This window comes from Protopterus annectens, chromosome 6.part0 (assembly GCF_019279795.1).
Source record: "Protopterus annectens isolate FY-2018-M chromosome 6.part0, PAN1.0, whole genome shotgun sequence".
Classification (NCBI taxonomy): Eukaryota; Metazoa; Chordata; order Ceratodontiformes; family Protopteridae; genus Protopterus; species Protopterus annectens.
The window spans coordinates 267,215,583-267,229,881 of record NC_056737.1 but is presented as its reverse complement, the minus strand read 5'-3'; the positions used below and the strand labels follow the sequence as shown (position 1 = coordinate 267,229,881).

General features: G+C 37.3%; 1 protein-coding gene across 1 annotated transcript in view; it reads left to right on the top strand.

Annotated features, from left to right (window-relative positions):
- Positions 1-14,299, top strand: part of LOC122804254 (cytosolic phospholipase A2 zeta-like) — a 1,019,603-nt gene that overhangs the window by 769,639 nt on the left and 235,665 nt on the right. The window contains exon 18 of the mRNA XM_044074015.1: positions 14,037-14,203. Coding sequence (XP_043929950.1) covers positions 14,037-14,203 — 167 coding nt within the window. The remainder of the gene's footprint in view (positions 1-14,036; positions 14,204-14,299) is intronic.

Genomic DNA, 14,299 nt, shown 5'->3' with positions numbered 1-14,299 from the left:
GCCTTGCATCTCTTCAGATCTGCGTGGTGGTGTCTGACCTGCTCCCCAGTCCAAGGGACACCTGTGGCACTGGTGAGTTCATGAGCTAGATGGTCCCAGGCTTCCGCTTTGTATTGGGTGCCCTGGTATTGGCCCCACAGGAGTCTATCCTCATGATTATGGACAAGGAGCCAAACCATTACTTTTGACTCCTCAATGCCCCATCGTTGTGCTCAAAAATGAGAGCCCTCTCCAGCACTGGCCATTTCTGCCTGCAGATGGGAGCTACATACAGTTATGGCAAGTATTCTCGCCTATGGAGCTTAAATATGCATCATTTCCCGCACTTATTTGTGAATGGCCAGTTTTGAAAAAACTCAGGTGAAGGCACACCTGCTTAGCAATGGGTAAACCTCCATTGATATGTATGTGTGTGTTGAAAGTGCATGCGTATGAAAAGCTGTCATGGCTTAGTGGTTCAGTACTGTGATTATGGTGCACAGTATCCCGGGTTCGAGGCCTGTCATTGCTTTTTATTTTACTACTGGCCAGACCGGCTAGGAGGTGTGGCTGTCTTTAGCCGACTTTGCTCAACTTTGCCCAACGTTGCTCTACGTTGCTCGACATTGCTCTGCGTTGCCCAACGTTGCACTGGTTAGTGTGGTGTGCAGCTACACTCAAACATGTTCTGTTTGCACTAGTTTGCATGATCGCAGCTCCGCACAAAGTTATTGCGCTAGTTAACACAGTGCTCAGCTATGAGCAATTATATTTAAATATGCTTAATACTGGTAAACTTTGCTTAGCAGTGCTTCACATTGCTTAAGATATGTTACTTATACATCCATCAGTATGCATAACCATTTCACCTTCATATATATATATACATATATATATATATATATATATATATATATATATATATATATATATAAAATTAGTTCACTACTACATAGGCCATTTCAATGCTAAAATTTAAATGATAAATGTCAGGAATTATTTTTATATACAGATTTCCAACAGAAAATAGAAAGGGGAGTGGTGGGACTTGAACTGGGAATGCCTCTTCTTTGTGTGAAGGCTCTACCACTACTCTATTGCTATTTTGCTTAATTTGCATATACGTTTCTTATTATCCTCTTCGATGTCTAAACTGCTAACTGTAGCTAAGCAATGGGCAAACCCACGCAAAGACATGCAAATACGGGCAGCTATATCGGGAATAATAAAAAAAATAAATAAAAGTTTTACATTTTATAATTGTACAGGGGTTTAGAATGTGGGGGAGTGTAGTGCTGGGTATGTACACATTTGAGCGGACTTGCTCATGTCAGTTGACATTTCCCAATTGAGAGACTTGCAGGGGTGTGTATGTTTGGACTGCTCGGCAGTCCGACATGCCCCCTCCCCTGCACTCGTGCACGCTCCGTGTTAGCCTTAGAGTTGAGGCAGCATGCCCTCATTAATATGCATGGCGTGCTGCTGTCTTACTCTTAGACTGGTGTTTCTGTGTAAGACTAATCTAGTCTTACACAGAGGATTAGTGACTCCTGGGGAATGTCTGACTTAATGTTGATGTCAAGTATTAGGAAATTACCCAAACAAAAACAAAGATATTTAAAGTGAGGTATGGTTTTAAACTTGATTCCTAAAAAAGTAATTGATGTACCTGTAGGGCAAAATAGGTTTGAGCTGTGGAGGAAGCCAAAGGTCACTGACTTTGTTTTATGGGGGATGAGTAAATTACCATTCTGGGTGATCTAGTTTAATAATTTACAGAGGTCATCTGACTTCTGGTAGCAATTTTGCATGGCAGTGATCTCTCAATGAGCAGGTTATATACAAAGAGAATTATTTTGAGGTTTAGATTGTTGTAAGAGAACAGTCTGGAGAACTGGGACATTAGCTTACATTAAGCATAAGAAGAAGCTACTACAACAGAATAATGTTTTTGTTTGTAAAATGAAGAAACTGGATAAACGTAGTAATAGATAATACAACAAGTGCAATCACATATTTTCTTATCATTGTAAGCCATCTTGTCTTTTTCATTCATCAAAATATAATCAGAATAGGACATTAAGAAAATAGCATCATTAAAATAATTTAAAGTATTGACCTTGGAATACACTTCTCTGTCAGTTTGTGTGGTAACAATGTTTTTACAAGAAAGCTTAAAACAGAGTCTCAAGTCACAAGAGTTTACATAATGCTGAACATCCCCCTGATATAACTTGATATGACTGCTTTTTACACTTATATGCATACCTTTGAAAAAAAAAAACACTGTACTTTTTCAAACAGTTCATGCAGGAAAGTTAGCCCAATCTGAGCTAACTGACACTGAGGTTTATATCTAGAGTTTTTCCCAGAAGTTTAACTGGACAAGTTATTGATGAAATTACTGACAATAAGATAAAACTTTTTATCCATTAGTCTTCATTTCTGAAAACATGGCTTCTATATCTCAAAGTTTAGTGACTAGAAATCAAATGCTACAGAAGATTTGCTGTGAATTTATTATTTACAGACTATTAAACCTGTTGTAAGAAATTACTGTTTTATTTTCAGCTATTACCCTGATGTTTTAAAATTGTTGGTTGACGAACCATCATTTGCTAACAAAAGATGTTCCTATTTACAAAAAATGAAACAGGAATATCTCAGCAGATCAAAAACTAGAATTTTACATGCCATTTATGCAATCATTGTAGACTCATTAATGATACTTACTGTTTTGTAATGTAACTGAAAAAAGTCAGAAGACACCTGGTTATTCCACTTGGGGTTCTAAAAATATAATTTATATCGCCAAGTACTCGGGATGCAATGTGTTATATGTAGGCAGAAATGCAAAAATGTTGAAAAATTTAAACTGAACATTTTTGTACAATTGAAACTTGTCAAGTCCAAAATGCACTTTTTAAACACACCAAAGTATGTAAAAATGATAAAATGTTTTCAGTTTTTATACTGGATGATGCGTCTCTAGACATCAGATGTGTAGACATTGAAAGCTGATCAGACATTAAAAATTCAACAGCAGGTATTTCTGTATGCCTGTTGATACCTTGGTTTTAGTGATGCCTTAAATTTTTAGAAGTGTATTGCAACCAAGTGTATAATGGAAAGGGTGTTAAATGTGGCTTTTGCAGATATTAATAAGTCAGTCAGAAAAGGACAGAGGGGCCTTGGGGACTGTGTAGTGCAGGTTGGTCATTCAGTTTTCTAATATCATTTGTGATGCTTTTTTCAGCAGAATGAGAGACACTCAGGGATAGTTGTAGAAAGAGACTGTGATCTTGACTGAAGGTGGACAGGGTGGCATTTCTAGAAGCTTTGTGAATTCCTAGAAAAAATCTTCAGATGAGACAGGTCATTTGCTCTTCAGCTGAAGTTGCTGTCTACACTGAGTTGTTTAAAAGTTGTTCCTTTTATTAGTTAATTTTCTTCCAGATGTTTCTAGGTTTGTTGAGTAGTGTAACTTGTTTTGTAATGGTAGAAAAAAGGCTTTATGATTTCTAACTGCTTTCTATCATGTTGCTTTCTATCATGTTCTTAAGAAACAAGAACCTTTAGGTTTGCATCACATTTGTTTGATGGCAGAAAGAGACAGCAAACTTAATATAGTCCACTTAGTAAGTGCATTTAACATTCTGCCCCTTTCTGTTTCTTTATCTCTCACCTACCCTAATCTTCTTTCACATGTTCTATGCCTTCTTGAGTACCTCTGCAAATTCGCTCCCCAGTAGCTATTTGGTAGTCTATTCCGTGGGTGTAAAACCTTCTCTGTAAAGTAGTACTTATGGAGTGTCAGGCTGCCTGCTTCTCATTCTCTTTAGTATTACCCCTTTGAAATGGGGGATGGTGTAATGGTTAAAGTGTTTACCTTGCAGACACAAGGTACAGTGTTTAATTTTCACCTTTAATGGGAATTGGTTAGGCTCAAAATGACCCACAGAGCAGCCAACCTAGTATTTACCTATCAACCTATATAACTGTAATTACTGCCATTATTTGTGGGAGGTTGACATAATGGTTAAGATGTTTGCCTTACAAACACAAGGTGCAGGATTTGATTCTCACATGGGGTAATTGGCTCGGCTTAAAATGGCCCATAAGGGCAGTTATCCTAGTACTAATTTAAGAACCTAATCTATTTACATCTCTCCAACATGATTTATTTATTTTATTTATTTGCAGTCTGTTAACCGGGAACGTCCATTGGGCCAAAATGAGCCGATTTTCAATAGAGGCCTGGGGAGAAAAGCTCCATATACAATTATACAAAGCTAATATCAACAAAGTTAAGTACAATACAATTTTCAAAACTACTAAAAACACAGTAATATAGAAGACAGAATAATAACATTTGAGCAAGGTGTTGTTCCAAAGTATTGAATGAAATGAAAACATAAGTATTTTGGAGTATATAAGTATAATTTGGAGCCCAGGCAGTTATGCACTTATAGTTTCATGAGGTGAGAGGTAGGAAGAATTAGAGCAAGAGAGTAGAACAGTGAAAGGGTGACTAGGCTGAGTTATGAGAAAGGAAAAAAGGAGAGGGAGTGAAAATGTAATGAAGGGAGTCACTAAGTTGAGTTTTGAGAAAGGAGGAAAAAAAGGATGGGGGGGGGGCAGAAATTTGATCTTGTGCACCAAAGTCCTGCCCCTCCTCTAGTTTCTTATTTCAGCTGAGAAGAGCTCTTATTCCTCTAGTCTTTGCCCATGTCCTTCCCATCCACCCATGGATCTTTCTGGTGGCTTTTCTCTACATTTCTACCAGCAGCCTGATTCCCTTTCCTTGTTTAGCCACTAGAACTGTCCATAGTACTGAAAGTATGATCTGATTAATGCGGTGGAGAAGAAGAATAACCTTGTGGTTTTTGGAGTTTAACCCTCTGAGGATATATTTCAGCATTTTTATTGCTGCTACTGTCCTACTCAGTCTCTCGTTTTGTTCTGGATGGCCTAGTCCAGGTGTGGCCAATACCCAGTACATCCTTTTGGATGTTTTTTGCCATCATTTCCACTTCACACAGTTGTTTGTAAAGAACATCAAGTGTCATCTTTTTGCATTTTCCATTCAGTGTCTACACTTTTCACCCCAGCCTCCCCACTACACCATTCTTTGTATCATCAGCAAATAGATCAAAGTCAAAGTAAACTTTATTGTCATTTAGAACTATACATGTGTAGCCTAAATGAAATTTCGTGCATCAGCTCAATTCTTGAGATTACAAAGGAAAGTGAAGTAACACATACAAGTAGAAGAATAAATGGGATCACTACTTAATACCGAAACTACACAATCCCGAAGCCCACAATACCGAGACTAAAATCCCTAAATCACACATTGCCGACATGTCAAAAGCGCGAAATTCAAAATCGCGAAAGTACTACATACATACAGCACACACACAAACATATACGCAGCCTCCCCCCATAACCAAACAAACCACCCTACACTAAAGATAAGCAGGGGGGCTTCACCCCCCTGTGCCCCCCACACCCCCCGACTTTAATATTCCAACTCCGAGATCGCACAGACATACACACAAGGCAAACTCACACCCACACATTATAGCCCCTCACACACACACACACACACACACACACACACACACACACACACACACACACACACACACACACACACACATACACACACACACACTAAAGCCCCTCACAAACACACTTACACACACATACTTACCTGAACTGCAACACCAGAAGCGCTAACTCAAAATCCCTTACCATCGGGATTTTGAATTTCGCTTCGCCTTCGTAATGTGCGGTTTCGGCTACATGGTCCCGAGCTTTTGAAATTCGAGATTTCAAAAGTTCGAGATTTAGTAGTGTTCCCGAATAAACATAACCAACAAATAAAATACTACCCCAATACATGCAAGAAAGAGCAGAGACATTTACCAACACTTAGAAAGGAAAAGAATACCCTCCCCTGAGTTAAATTAATTACCCTATTTAAAGTAATACAAAACACACTACAGATTGAAATGCCTAAGTTATTTGTCTACTATTGCACTTGATTGAGTTAAATAATACTGACTATTGATATAATAAATAAATATTGCTCTGACTTGGAATATATGTAAGCATATATTGCACAAATAAATAAAATTGACTTATTATGTGTCCAGATCCCTGGGACTAGTACCCAAGTTCAGAAGTCTAATCACTGTAGTTTAGAAACTGCTACTGAATCTTGTAGTCCTGCAGCAGATACTGTGATATCTCTTGCCTGATGCCAGATGGTTAAACAGTCCATGTGCAGGATGCATGTTGTCCTGTATTATTTGGTGGCCTTTTGGATACTTCTTGCAGAATAAATATGTTGCATCGATGAAAGACTGGATCCTGTTACCTTCTGTGCAACCCCCACCAATCTTTGTAGCTCTATCCTTTCAATAACTGTGCAACCTCCAAACCACACTGTGAGGTTGCTCTCTATTGCACCTGTATAGAAGGTAGAGAGAATATGAGGAAGAAGCTTAGCTTTTTTTAACCTTTTTAAAAAGTGGAGGCATTGGTACACTTTCTTGACCAGCTAGCTGGTGTTTCCCAAACATGAGAGATCCTCTAATATGTCTACATCCAGGATTTTACTCTTAATCCTCTCCACACTCTCACCATTGATTCCAAGCACTGGATGATTTGTTCTCCTTTTCCTGAAGTAGATGATAATCTCTTTAGTCTTGCTTACATTCAGATCAGGGTTGTTCCCCTCGCACCAACTAATCAGAGGTGCCACCTCCTCTCTGTACACCCTTTCATCCTGTTTTGTGATGAGCCCCATGACTGTGGTGTCAACAACAAACTTGATGATATAGTTGGACTTGTGCTTAGCATAGCAGTCGTGGATCAGGATGGTGAATAATAGTGGGCTGAGAACACATCCCTCTGGAGCCCCTGTATTAATCGGAATGCACTTTGATGTGTTCTTATCTGAACAGACCCTCTGTGGTCTCTCAATCAGGAAGTCCGGATCCAGTTACAGAGATATTTACTGATTCCTAAATGTGTCAGTTTTCCTATCAGCTGCATTGGTACCACCATATTAAATGCTGTGCTGACTAGGTTTTGTAGTTTGTGTTCTCCTGTATGCCTTGCCATAGTCTCCTTGTATCCTTCATGTCTTTAAAGTGGTATTGTACCTTTCTAGCATACTCCCTCTTAGCCTCTTTTATACCCCTCCTCAGATTACATCTTGCTACACTTAGGTCCAGTTTAACATTTCTTCACATCTATCAAAGGCAAACAGTATTCTGGTTGGTGTCTTAAAAACTGTTGTCTTCTAGAAATTCTACCAGCTTTCCCATCAGGATTCTCTCTATGACTTTCACTGCCTCTTCTGTTAAGCTAACAACCTACACTCCCATCGGTGCACAATGATACACACACTTACTGTGTCTGTTATTCAGGTACTTCACTGGCCAGTGATTGTTGATCTCAAAAATGAGGTCTGACAGCACATTGGACAGATTTCTAAAGATTCTAGGAGGTGCTCCATTTGATCTAAGGATATCCCATTCTCAGTCTTTCACATTATCCTAGTGCTTGTCCACTGTTTTTCACATTCTGTTCAGACTCTTCCTCTAGCAGAACCCTTTCCTTGTTTTCCATTCTGAAGACTGATGGAGAGTGCATTTGGTATGGTTACTTTTTCAGTCTCTTGGGTCAGTCTCTTCCTTTTTTCCTTCTGTTCTGTACCTAAAACTCTTTCTTTCTTGTGCCTTTCTTCTAATTATCCCTATCATTGCTTTCTTTTTCTGCCCCTTCCACATTTATTGCCCTTCTGCTAGCCTCCTTGTACTGGGCCAACCTTCACCCTCCCCCACATCCGCCTTTCCACCTCTTGTAGGCTCTGTCTTTTTGCCCTCATTACTAGTTTCATGCTTATGTAGCCATATCAGCCTTTTTCCTCCTTTTGCCTTTTTATGTCTGTTCCTCACACATTTATACATACCCGGATTGACCCATTTCTGAACCCCTTGTATAGTCTGTTGATCGAATCAAACACAGTACTTCAATGACAAATGAGCCAAACACAGTTTCACATGACACATTAGTCAAATATAGCATAATTCATTAAAAACTATCAGCATACAAGCCTGCTTTATTGTTAACAAAAACTATTTTGTTACTGAACACCACGTTATGGGTTATGTGCTAAAGGGAGCATGACTGGCAGAGGGCCAAAAAAGAGCCATAAAAATTACAGAGTGAACTGTTGAGGAAAGGAAAGAAGTTATATATTGTTATTATTACACAAGAAACTCAGAATATTTCCAGTTAGAATATATTCAGAAAGATAAAGAGAGAAATTAGAAGGAAGAAAAATACCTGCACAAGAAAAACTGTTAAAAGCTTCAAATGCACATTTGTGTTCATTAAGAAAACAGATGCATAAAAAAACATTACACAGAAGAAGAAACTTCAGGCCCTCTGAAAAAAAGAAGCAACAGAAGAAGTATAAAAATATAAAGAATAAAACCCAGACTTTTTCTAAAGGTATAAAAAATAAACTTGAACATAGAAAGTAAAAATAAATCTGATATGGTACAATATTTATAGAATGTTGAAGGCCAAACTAATCAGTACAACAAGGCAGCTCAAAATATATTTGATGAGAAATGCAGGTAAAGGCACCCAGATATGAAAAAGTTCACAATACAAAAAATAAGAACTCAGAGGGGGAATGTAGAGCAGAAGATAAGTAAAGGTTAAGTGAAAGAAATATAAATTGAAGTTATGGATTACCTGTGAAATGAAGGATTTAGTGTAGAAAGTCCAACATAGGTAATGTCAAAGCATGATGGAATGATGAGTCCTCAAATTAAGGAGAAACAGGTTGAGCAGGAGACATCTGAAGAAGAAATATGGACATGGGGAAAAATATATTTGATATGGTGCAATATTTATGCAAAGGAGAAAGCAAAACTAAAAAAAAAAGCAGCCCAAAGATGTTTAAAGAGAAATCCAAGCAAAGTCCTGTGAATGTAGAAAATTTCACAATAGAAAAAATAAGAAAAAAACAAAGATTGGAGTAGGAAAGAGGATTAATAATGTCAAAGTTAAAGAAATAGAAATCTAAGTTATAGATTACCTGTGAAGTGAAAGATTTAGTGCAAAAAATCCAACTCACGTAATGTCACAGTATGATATAGCAATGAGTCCCCAAACTAAAGAGAAACAGGTGAAACATTCAGTATGAAACCAGTACCAAAGTTTAGTTGGAGTTGCACAGCAGGGAAGAAATAGGCAATGCTGTGGAGTGATGGATCAATGAGTTCATATATAAAGGAGCAGCAGATGATGTAGGATGCAACAAAAGAGGATCTGTCACAAGAAGACATTCTGGAACTTTCTATAGAATGCCCACAGTGAACACAGAATGCACTCTTAGTTTAGAATAAAATAATCTAAGAGAAGAGTTGCAGGATTTAATAGACATGGCTAGACGTATTAAGACTGATGGAAAAAAATAAATTAAAGAAAGTAAATAAGACCCAAAATGTTATAAGTCTGATAAAACAAATTAATACATTAATCAAGAGTATTAACAGAAATTAATGTGCTTCAACAGACATAACTAGGATATATTACGGTGCAGATACATTAATAACAGTTAGACAATGGGCAAATTGTACATCAGTACCCTAATGGGAGAACGAGCATTCTCCAGCAGGCTATTAATGTACAAGTAATGCCCACTGCGAAGAATGAGTCTGCTAGTTCACGACAGCATATCAAGCCACGTTGAGTTCGGATTGAAAAAATGGAAAGGTTGCCATTATTTTACACTCGCTAAGCAGTGCTTTTGCTGTTTAGTGAGTGTAAAATATAAAAAAGAAAACAACTAAAAAAAAAGGTGGGTGTGGGTGTATGTGTGTGTTTATGGCTGTGTTTGAGTGTATGTGTTCATATCAGTGAAAGTGAGAGCGAGACGTTATTTTACACTCGCTAAGCAGCGCTTTTGCTGTTTAACGAGTGTAAAATAAAAAAAGAAAAAAATTAAAATAAAGTGTGTGTGTGTGTGTGTGTGTGTGTGTGTGTGTGTGTGTGTGTGTGTGTGTGTGTGTGTGTGTGTGTGTGAGAGTGTATGGGTATATGAGAGTAAGAGAGAGAGAGAGAAAAACAAAAATGTGAGTGTTTACGTTTCTGTCTGCATGTGTGCTTGAATGCATGCATGAAAGCAGAGAGACTGTATGTGTGTGTGTGTGTGTGTGTGTGTGTGTGTGTGTGTGTGTGTGTGTGTGTGTATGTGTGTGTGAGAGAGAAACTGAGAGAGTGAGAGAGAAAGAGAGAGTGATGTGTGACTGAATGCATGTATGTAAGCAGAGGAGACTGTGTGTGAGAGAGAGATCCAGAGGGAGTGAGAGCTATCTTGTGTGAGTGAATGCATGTATGAAAGCAGCTGGAGACTGTGAAAGATTGAGAAAGAGGGTGAGACTGATCTTGTATGAGTGAATGTGTGTATGAAAGAAGAGGAGACTGTATGTGTATATGTATGTGTGTAAAAGCAGAAGAGACTGTGTATGTGTGTATGAGAGAGAATGGGCTGTATGTAAAGTTGTTGTGTTTCACTTGCTTATTATTTTTAAGCACTATTATTATTTTTATATATGTCTGATGTAAAATGCTTCTTTCAACACCATTAACATAGACTACAGCAAGTATGAAACATTAGGCGGAGGAACTATTTTACATCAAAAATATATTAAAAAGTAAAATAGCACTTAAAAAAATACATAAGTAAGTAAAACACAACAATTTTACAGAAAGCCCATTGTCTAAGTGCAAGGATGCCCTCCAGGGTGAGTTAATGTGTACTTAATGCCCTTCCTGGGATGCAGAGGTCCGACGCCGTAACACACACCCTGTCGGGCATTATTGCTTCCATAAAGTCTTAGTACAAAAAACACACAGCAATAAGGAAAAGGAAAGGAAGAAATAAAATGCCATCATGGAAACATCAAACAGAGAAAACTATAAAGCAATTAATGAAGAAGTGTCACTGTTAGAAGAATAAAGTAGTAGGAACAGATCAACAAAAATAGTTAGAAAAATAGATATGGTAAAAACAATGCACAGTGTCAGAATAAAACAGACCAGGATCTATCATACATTATTGCAAATAATAAACTAAAGATATCAGCACAGGCAGAAAAACGCAGAAGAAATGCAGATAAATATAAAGGAAAAGTATAAAATAAGCAATCACTGATGACTCTAAAACATTTTATAGAGCACTGAGAAGTAAAGAAAAATGAATAAAAACATCACCAAAAACAAAGTAGACCCATTTTGGAGAAATATTTATGGAGACCCTGTGGAACACAACAAAGATGCTGAATGGAGAGAAAAACTAAAAGAAACGGTAAGGAGTTCAAATGTGCAGGATGTGAAATGGGATGAAGTAATGAAATTGGATGAAGAAACTGAAACAAAGTTAAGAAAAGCTCCTAAACTGAATGCCCTGGGCCAAGATGCAATGCCTAACTTCTTGCTAAAAATATTAACATCTTTACAGACAGATTTTGCCCTGAGTAAAAATTACTTGTATGTGCATCCCAAACAGACACCAACCAAGTTAAGAAGATAAAAAAATCAATACTCCTCCTTAAGACTGAATCTGTAAGCCATTCTAAAAACTATAGTGTAATAACTTGCCTTCTGACAATGTACAAACTATATACTGAAACTGATGCCGGCAGAGTTTATAGTCATTTAGAAGAAAACTCTGTTATGGAACTAGAACAAAAGGGTATAAAAAGAAAGTCATGTGGAATAAAGGGTAATGTGTTGCTAAATAAAGTCATAAGAGAATTGTAAACAGGGGAGGAATCTAAATATGGCACTGATAGATTACCAAAAAGTATTTTAGAGCATTCCACCTTCATGGATAAAGGAATGCTGACAGATGCATAAAATACATCATCCTGCATAGATCAATTACATTGCAGTGCCCATGCAGCCGTGGCAAACCACTTTGAAATTAAGACATGACAAAGGGCAAATTATTATCCCAAGGATAAAAATTCAAAGGGGGATATTCCAGGGTGATTCTTTGTCATCACTGCTGTTTAGTGTTGTCCTTAACTCATTAAACTGTTAGATTAGGTCTTGTTTACAATTTGGTTCTCAGAAAACAACCTCACTTAAAGACTTCTCGTCTACTTAAAACTGTATAGTTTATCAGATGAGGAGTTGAAAGCATAAGTGGTTAAAACTTTCTCAGATGATACAAGAATGACATTTGGTTTTGATAAATGTACAAAAGCAAGGTTAAAGCAGGAAGGTTGAAGTACCAAGAAAATATCAACTTGGGACATGAACGAATTTAAGCAGAAGGTGTATAAATACTTAGGATTTGATAAAGATCGACAGTGAAACATGAACAAATGCTAATAAAACACAGTAAGGAATACTTCAGAAGACTAAAACTAATATTGAAAACAGCCTTGACGTTTGGAAATAAAGTCCAAGCTATAAGCCAATTTGCTTTTCCTGTTTGAGCCTTCAGTTTTGGTGTGACTGACTGGCCCAAAAAGGTATTGGATCAGTTGGAGAGCAGAACAAGAAAAATGTTTCATGCTTATCAAATGATATATAAAAATCTGTGTATTCCAAGTATTCCAAGATATACATTACTCTCTGAAGGAGGTATGGACCTCCTCGAAACTGATTACATGTATAGATCTACAGTCGTGGGACTACATACATATCTGCTAACTTCATCAGATCCAAACATCATGAAAGTTTTAAAACATGAGGAGAGGAAATCTAAGATGACCTCTCTGCTTTGTTTAGCAGAAACATTACAGTGTCAAGCAGCAATAGAAATCAAACCAGAAGTAGATGTACATGTTGGTTTACAAAGTCCACTGGACATGTGGGAGAAACAGACAAATGTAGGTTCTGTAAAAAAGAGTTGGAAACAGTCACACTCCTTGTTCCTGGGCATGATATACCCATGGCAGTGGGCTTTTACACTGAAAGGCACAATAATGTGGCAAGACTGTTGCACTGGGAATTGTGCAAACACTACAATATAGAAGTGTCTGTGAAGCATGGGAACATGAATTACAAAGTGTTATAGAGAATGATGAAGTCTACATCACATGAGGTCACTCATTACCAAGAGTTCAAAAAATAGATGTGAGAAAAACAGATATAGTAGTGCATGAAAAAAAGACAAAAGTAGCATTGATCATTGAAATGACTACACCCAGTGATTACAGTGTCTCGCATACAGATTATAAAATATCAGGATTGTTAGGAAGAAATGACAACATTGTGGAAGAAAATAACCAGGCAGTCCTAATATTAGTAGGAATAATGCATCTAATAAAAAATAATCAATCATATTTAGATATGCTAGCAATGCATTTAACTTCATATGAATTGCAAAAGGAGTCAGCTCTGGGGACATTGCAGATGCTTTGAAGAACACCTTTGCTAAGATCAAAGGCTTGAAGCAATATTAATTTCATGAACTTTTAATTATACCCTGACTTAGGAATGGGGTTCATTCCCAATATAGTATTAGAAACCCAAAAGATTTGGAGAAATCAGTAGAAGCTGTTGATCTGGCTGAATTCAGTCATAAAAGACTGTAGGTTTGATTTGGTTACAACCAGTCCCTGGACCAACCCACCCACTTAAACAAACAAGGAAATGAGAAACTATTCAAGCACAAAAGAATGAAGATCTGTAAACATTTCCAAATGGGAAGGCTGGATAATTCCTTGGAATGCATCAAACAGATTGTAAAAATTAAGAAATGGGCAAATTAAACAGTGAAATATTTGAATGCCTGTACTATTTTAGTAAGGTGTGATATGGAAGCTGTTTACAACAGGATGAGTTTATGAAGTTAGGCAGCAATCCTAACAGCATGGCTGTGTTGTGAGGTAATATGGAGCTTGGTCTGGTAAAATCAACTTGTATTTGCTTTATATGTTAAAATTAATTATAGTAATTATTTATGTGACCAAAATGTAGAATAATGACTAAATGCCAATATTTTTCAGACACAAACATGGATGCCTTCCCTAATCAACTGACTCCATCAGCGTCATGCCTGCACCTGGTAGATGGGGCTATAGCAATAAATTCTGCATTTCCATTAGTGCTGCGGCCTGAACGGAAGGTTGATATTATTTTGTCTTTTGATTACTCCTGGGAAAATCCATTTAAGGTAAGAGTAAGAACAGTCTGCATCTGGATTTTTATCTTTTATTTAAACAAACTTTGTGGCATGATAATGTTTTCTTTTTTGTTATCATAGAAACAT